The sequence below is a fragment of the Muscardinus avellanarius genome (assembly GCF_963383645.1).
Source record: "Muscardinus avellanarius genome assembly, chromosome: 10".
In the NCBI taxonomy this organism is placed as follows: domain Eukaryota; kingdom Metazoa; phylum Chordata; class Mammalia; order Rodentia; family Gliridae; genus Muscardinus; species Muscardinus avellanarius.
Window position 1 is genome coordinate 69,027,048 of NC_137796.1, and position 7,554 is coordinate 69,034,601.

General features: G+C 50.4%; 1 protein-coding gene across 1 annotated transcript; it reads right to left on the bottom strand.

Moving 5' to 3' along the window:
- Nucleotides 1–794: 794 nt before the first annotated feature.
- Nucleotides 795–7,083, bottom strand: LOC308268691 (uncharacterized protein; the record flags this gene model as incomplete). Its single annotated transcript, XM_080703797.1, has 6 exons — nt 795–2,239; nt 3,258–3,347; nt 3,927–4,026; nt 4,379–4,482; nt 6,058–6,201; nt 6,669–7,083. The coding sequence occupies 6 exons, from the start codon at nt 7,081–7,083 to the stop codon at nt 795–797; spliced, it is 2,298 nt and encodes a 765-aa protein (XP_080559923.1).
- Nucleotides 7,084–7,554: the final 471 nt, after the last annotated feature.

Here is a 7,554-nt window from a genome sequence, read left to right on the forward strand (position 1 = left end):
AGCTGAAAAAGTCACAAAACAGTATTTGTCTTTACTACATGATGCATTCTGACCTATTCTACTTCATTGCTGTGTAGTGCCAGTGGCCACCCACTAATTTGACTCTAGAATTCACTAATGGGCTGGAACCCACAGTCTGAAAACCTTGCATTACTAGGCTCCAAGCATTTCTGTGATCTCATATAGTAAAAGACATGTAAGTTGAACAAGGAAACAATTTCTGCTTTTTAGGACTCAGATGTAAACTTAACATCAGGTGATTACAAAAAGATCAAAACAGCTGGTAAGAGATGTTTAACAGACTAGGGGAGCTCAAACAGGTGCAGCTGAAGCGAAGATGACCTCCACACAGTGCTGACAGGTCACACACACTGAGGTGACTACACTTGCACACCAGCGACCCAGCTTATGGGTGGTACTGCAGAGGAGTGGGTCCTCCACCTGCACTCGACACAAGATTCCACCAGGATGTTCACCAGAGGTGGGAGTTTCTCGCAGGCCCTTCTGTCCAGAGTACTTTAGCCACTTTTAGCCCATTCAGAACATATATTTAGCCCATTAAGACATATATCCAAGAGATACTACAAGAAGCCACCACCCAAGGGTTAGGAAGGACTACCAGCCAGGCAAAACTGTCACCTCACAGGATGCTCAACACAGTGGTTATCTGTGTCTCAGTTTGTACAGGGAAAACATCACGTCCCAAACACTGGGAGCCACTGGCCCTCCCACCAGCATGGACTTATCTCTTCCTGGTAGGTCTTGGGGTGCTCAACCAGGCTGCAGTGAAATGTCTAGCAGCCCTGGCAGGCATGGCGCTTCTTGCTGATATGTCTCCAATGATGATCCATAAAGGGTGAGATCCATGCAAAGGCCTCCCCACATTCACTGCAGGTGTAGAGCTTCCAGTGGTATGCCTCAGGCTCCTCAGCCACAGGGCAGTCTGTAGCAGAGGTACCTGGGTCCTGCCTACCCATGAGCCCAGGGTCATGGCCATCTGTATTGCACACTGTGTCCTTAGAAGGCTGATGGTTGCTCTCACCAGAGGCAGACTCAGGGCCTTGCTCACCCTCACCCTCTGGGTGGGGCCTCTTTGTTCCAACCCCTGGCTGTGGGGTGGCTAGGCTTGCTTCTTCCTTTTTTTCCTTTTCCAGAGCTGGTTCCTGGAAAACTGAATGCTTCTCAGAGGGCCTGACACAGCCTGAATTCTCATCTGGAGCACCTGGAATCTCCTGAGGCTGCTCTTTCTCCTCCTGGGCAGTATCTAATGACTCTTCAGCAAGAACGTCGCCTGCAGGTCCCTCCATTGCAGGAACATCCCCTACAAGTCCTTCCATTGTGGGAACATCCCCTGCAAGTCCCTCTGTCGCAGGAACATCCCCTGCAAGTCCCTCTGACATGGGAATGTCCCCTCCAAGTGCCTCTGATATGGGAATGTCCCCTGCAAGTCCCTCCGACATGGGACTGTCTCCTCCAAGTCCCTCCAACATGGGAACATCTCCTGCAAGTCCCTCCGACATAGGAACGTCCCCTACAAGACCCTCTGTCGCAGGAACATCCCCTGGAAGTCCCTCCGATGTAGGAACATCTGCAAGTCCCTCCAACATGGGAACATCTTCTGCAATTCCCTCCAACGTGGAAATGTCCCCTGCAAGTCCCTCTGATGTGGGAACATCCTCTGCATGTCCCTCAGTTGTAGGAACACCTCCTGCAAGTCCCTCCATCGTGGGAATATCCCCTGCAAGTCCCTCCATTGTAGGAATGTCCCCTGCAACCCCCTCCATCGTAGGAACATCCCCTGCAAGTCCCTCCAGCACAGGAATGTCCCCTGCAATCACTTCCATCACGGGAACATCCCCTACAGGCTGCTCCTTTGTGGGAACATCTCCTGGAGGCCCCTCCATCACAGAAACATCTTCTCCAAGCCCCTCGACTAAAGGAGCATCCCCTCCAAGTTTGTCTGTTATGAGAATGTCCCCTGAAATCTGGTCCATTGGGGGAATGTCTCCTGTAATCCCCTCTGTCTTGGGAACATCCCCTGTAAGTCTCTCCATTGCAGGAACATCACCTCCAAGTCCCTCCATCACAGAAACATCTTCTCCAAGCCCCTCAACCGAAGGAGCATCCCCTCCAAGTCCCTCGATCACAGGAACATCCCCTGCAAGCCCCTCCATCGTCGTTTCACACACAGAGTCTTCCTCACATTCGTTCCCTTTGTTTTCCTGCTGCTCCCCACTACCTGAAACAAGGTCAGAATGTGAGCAGTCTGATTCCTCTGGGATGGAAACTTACTTCCTCTTAGCAGGACTAAGAAAATAATGTGTGGGGCAGGAAGGTCTGAGCGAAAGGGAAGGAGCTGTGACATGAGAGGCGCTGGTAAGTAAGAGCCTCTGCTGACCCTCTCACAACTCAAGCAAGACCACATGACAACCAAGTGTGGTGTCACAGACCTTGCTGGTCTCAGAAGGCTGTCAGCCGTTCCCTTCTGTGTTCCCTTCTATAGTCCCTGAGAGTTAGCTGAGCTCACTACAGCCAGGAAGAAAGCCTGTCACTCAGCCAACCCTGCAGAGTTCAGGCTGCTATGTGACCAGCGGCAGAGAACAGTGTGGACAGGAGGTCTGGAGCAGCTACCCCTGGCCATGAGGTGACTCTGGCAACAGAGGGCACACACAGAGCCATATCTTTTACCAGGAAGGATCAAAGAACCCTGTGGTAAACCAGCTGGTTACATGGGTGGCCACCAATAAACCATGTACCCAGGAATCAGAGCCCTAGCTTCTCTGTGGCGGCTTGGCCACAGGCCTACTGAGGCCAGGGGACAGCAGCATGTGATACAATCAGGGCCTTGTAGGAAGCCCAGCTGCCACTAGGTGCTAACTGGAAAATCCCAATCATCCTCTACTGAGCCCCAGGAGCCAGTGAGGCCTCCAGACACTTCAGCCCTGGGTAATCCTCTAAGTGAATGCAGAGGTATGTGTGGCCCTGAAGCTGCCAAGTAAAGCCAATGGCTGCCCAGCTAAGCCCAGTCAACCCACAGATCACAATTATTTCCACTGTTCTTTGGTGACCAAATTTGTTATGCAGCAAGAGATCACTGAAATAACTGGATCCTGCCTCCAACTAGATATAAGTGAAGCCAAAGTGGTCATCACAGAGGCTGCCAGAGCTAAGGAGCCCCAACCATATGCCAAAATGGAACACACACACACACACACACACACACACACACACACACCATCTGTCTAGCACAACCTCACCTGGGAGGCCACCTCCTGGCAATTCTTTAGTCAGTGGAGTCTCCTCTGTCTCCAACCTGGAGGCAGCATCAGGCTGGGCAAACTGAAGTCCTGAGTTAAAATCCAAAAGGCCAAAAGAGGCATTGACTCAAAGAGTAGCAAACAAGAAACTAAGACAGGTATAGTGAGTAGCTAAAGAGGCCTGTGGCTGGTTGCACCTGGTGGCAGCCTGTTCTCTCCTCTGTACTACAGCCACAGGAGAGCAGGGACTATGAGAACAACAGTAGAGATAAAGGACAGGTGTGCCTGAGTGACCAAAGGGTGGAAGGGTGCACAGCAAGTGGGAGATGGGAGAGTGCAAGGGGAAGGGAAGTTAGAGGACAAAGAATTGAACTGGGGTGGTAGCTCAGTGGTAGAGCTTGCATGCACGAGGCCCTGGCTCAGTCCCAAGCACAAAAACAAAAACTATCTGTACCAAGGAGGGGGAGTAATAGTGTCCTGGGGCTAGGAAGGCTTTGTAAATTCAGAGGCTTTAGTTCCCATGGACAGAGGCTACAGAGCCCAAGGAGAACTCATAAGTGAAGACAAGGCCATGGCAAGCCAGTCCAAGTTCAAACACATTTGAAACATCCTTGGTATCCCAACCGCAAACCCTAGAGTGGGAGCAAGCCCAAGGGAGATGAGCCTCACCCCACAGGAGCAGTTTTTTGTAGCTCTGCAGGTTTTCTTCTGCAAAGTCCGGATGGCCCCATTCTCTTGAGTGAAGAAGTTCCTCTGGAAACGACTTTGGCTGTGAAAACAGGAAGGCAGCCATGACTAAAGCCTCTGCCCAGTCCCCAGGACCACAGTCCCAATCACAGAGGGAAGGCTGCAAGGCAATGCCGGCCCAGGGCACCAAACCCTAGAGTCATGCAGGCAGTGCCTGCAGTCCCGGGCCTGGGCTCCCATTACAGCAGTTTCCTCAGAGCCCATGATCTACTCCTATGGAAAAGTATCGACACCCAGAGAGGGAGCAATGTTGATTGTTAAAAAGGGACACACCGTCCTCTTGGGGACAGGCCCTGGGAGCTGCTGGGCAAGGTCAGCCCCCAGGGCCAGCTGTGAACCCTTGCCTCCAGAATACCCATGTGGCCCCCACACACCTTCAGCTCAGCTTTGGCCTCTTCAGTCTTTTCTTCCCCAGCATCCCCCTGATCCACGACCATGGGTTCCACATCAGGCCAGAATGGCAGAAGGCAAGGCAGAGCTGAGGAAACAAAGTCTCTGTCACTTTGCATCTCCAGACAGTCAGGAGACCTCCCCCTTCTCCTCCCTGCACAGGCCAAGCACATGCACTTCACAGCACTGCATCTGCCTGCAACTTACAAAGCAGAGTGACCATAAAAACAAAACAAAACAATAACAAACACAAGAAAGCTCAAATTCAGTAAGGATCCCCAAAATGCCAATTTATGGCACCGAAGAGCCAGGTATGGTAGCATACTTGTAAATCCCAGTACTTGAGAGGCTGAGACAGGAAGATCGCAGGTTCATGGCCAGCCTCAGCAACTTGATGAGGCTCTTAGCAATTTAGTGAGACCTTGTTTCAAAATAAAAGATAAAATAGGGTCGGGGTGTAGTTCAGAGGTAGTATACCCCCAGGTTTCAATCCCTAGTAACATACACACACACACACACACACACACACACACACACACACACACAAAAAAAAAAAAAGAGGCAAGGCAATGCTTTCTTTACCCACTAAATTGATAGAAATCTTAAAAAACACTACATAGTGCTGGCATAAACTTCTGGAATACAAATGAATGCCCTGATTCCCATAGTCAAGAGTGCCCACAGTACTCATACATAAGGACCTTTTCCCATAGCCTGTACGAAGGAAAACAGTACTGGAAGTAAATCCCACTCAGGACAAAGAAGGGCTGGGCACATGGACGGCTGAGCAGCTGAAGAGCCACCCCATCTGAACAGCAAGCGCTTGGGTACATCCACATCAAGCTCTCAGGAGACTGACCCCCAGCCCTCTGCACAAACCTGCAAGACAGAGGGCATGAAAGGACACACACCCAGACACTCTACTTTTAGAATGCACCAGGTGGTGGAAAGATTATTTTTCTTTATGTATGAATGTTTCTTTACCATTTGTGGAAGGCATGTGTGACTGCCATAATTAAGAGTAATTTGGCTTAGCATGGTGGTACATGCCTGTAATCCCAGTACTTGGGAAGCTGAGATAGGATCACAGACTCAGGACCAACTTCAGCAATTTAGCAAGACTTTCTGCAACCTAGCAAGACCTTGTTACAAAACAAAAAGTTTTTTTTTTTTGTTGTTGTTGTTTTTTTTTTTTTTTTTTTTTTTTTTTTTTTTGGTGGTACTGGGGTTCCTGGAAGCCCTTCTACCTCCAGGCTATACTCCCAGACCTTTTTTTTTTTAATTTGAAAACAGGGTCTCTTAAGCCAGCAAGGCTGACTTAGAACCTGCGCAATCCTCCTGTCTCCACCTCCCAAGCGTGGGGATTACAAGCGTGCGCCACCACACCCAGCTCAAAAAGATATTTTAAATGGCTAGGAGGTGTAGCTCAGATATAGAATACCTCTGGGTTCAATCCCCAGTAACCCTCCCCTCCCAAAAGAAAAGAGTGATTTAATTAAGAAGTAATACATTTAATATTCACAAGAAGTCACAGGAACACGTCCTAATTACAGAATGGACTTCAAGGCCCCTAGGACCCGGCCTCCCTCTCGATCCTGTGCTGCCTCCAGTGTCGCCCCCTCCTCCAGGCTCAGCCAAAGGCTAGTGGATGGCCGTCACTCACGAACATCAGGGGGCAATGGGATGTCCTCAGGGTCTCTACTGGGGCTTCCCAGCCCAGGTGGAAACAGCAGGGGGTCAAGGTGCCTCTCATACACGCCATCGCTCAACAGAGAAGAAGATCCAGCTGGGGAACACAACAGCATCCCTGTTTACCACCAAGGGGACAGTAAAAGATCAGGAACAACCACACAGTATGTCTGCAGGGAGCAAGGCATGGGCCTGGGATTCTGATCCCAAGCCCATGGGCCCCATCACTGCCCATCCCTTGGGCCCCACCCTCTGACAATGTAGAAAAGCTCTAGCCAGAGATTCACTCAGAATATCTGCCCAGTTTTTAAGAGGCTGTTCCCTGTCTTCGATTGATCTTCATTTCTTTCTCCTGCTTCCTAACATCTGGAAAGCAGATGTGAGGACAGGATAGCATGGCTATGGATCCCTACTGGCAGAGAAGCTACGACTGTAGCTCAGGGATGCTTGCCCCTGTGCCTCTTGTGCACCTCTTAAGCTCTCAGAAAACCCTTGGCTGGGCTGAAACTTTATGCTATAATTCTGACCCTTCCAGGACTTCTCCTCTTCCCCTAAGGCATGCTCTCTGCTGGGTAGCAATTTCACCTGGCTCCTCCAGGACGTCTGTGAGGCCCTCCACCAGTGAAGCTGCCTTCTTGCAGCTTTCAGGGTACTGGGCCACTACCCAGGGACGGACCCTGTCAGGCAGGATGCCCAGGAACTGCTCCAGTACCAGCATCTCCAGGATCTCCTCTTTAGAGCAGGCTTCAGGCCGCAGCCACTGACGGCACAGCTCGTGGAGCCGGGCTAGGGTTTGATGAGGCCCAGCTGCCTCTAGGTAGACAAATTCTCGGAAGCGCAGGCGTGAGAACTCTAAATCAGCAGGAGTCCTCTCCGGGAGAGTTTCAGAGGGAGGTTCCTTCTGCTGGGCTGTGTCTGCTGACCCTTCAGTAGGCACTTGGACTTCTGGAGGGGTCGGGGAGCTCCTGGGGGAGGCTAACACCTTCTCTAAAGGCAGCATATTTCCAACCTGCACCAGAAATGTGACTGCCTCTAGCTTGGTGGATATGCCAAGAACAGGGTGTCTAGGAGAGGTCAGCCAGGGCTAGGTCCCACAGATCTGCAGAGAACATAAGAGATAGATGCCAGCATGAGAATACAGCCATGGAGCATCTGTCAAGAGAACAACCCCAGGGTCTCTGAGCTCAACCATACACCCACCCCATCCAGATAGCATACAGAATTTTCAAGCAATCTGCTTGTTAAATAGTAGTTCAACTCCAGTTTTGTACTTGTATAGATAAAAGTTAACATAAAAGTTGAGGGGATAATTCATTTTATAAGACTAGTACTAAGCCAGGCATGGTGGAGCATGCTTGTAATCCCAGTACTTGGGAGGCTGTGATCCAGGTTCACAGCCAGCCTCAGCTACTGAGTGAGACCCTCTGCAACTTAGTATGAACCTTTATTTCCAAATAAAGAATTTTTTAAA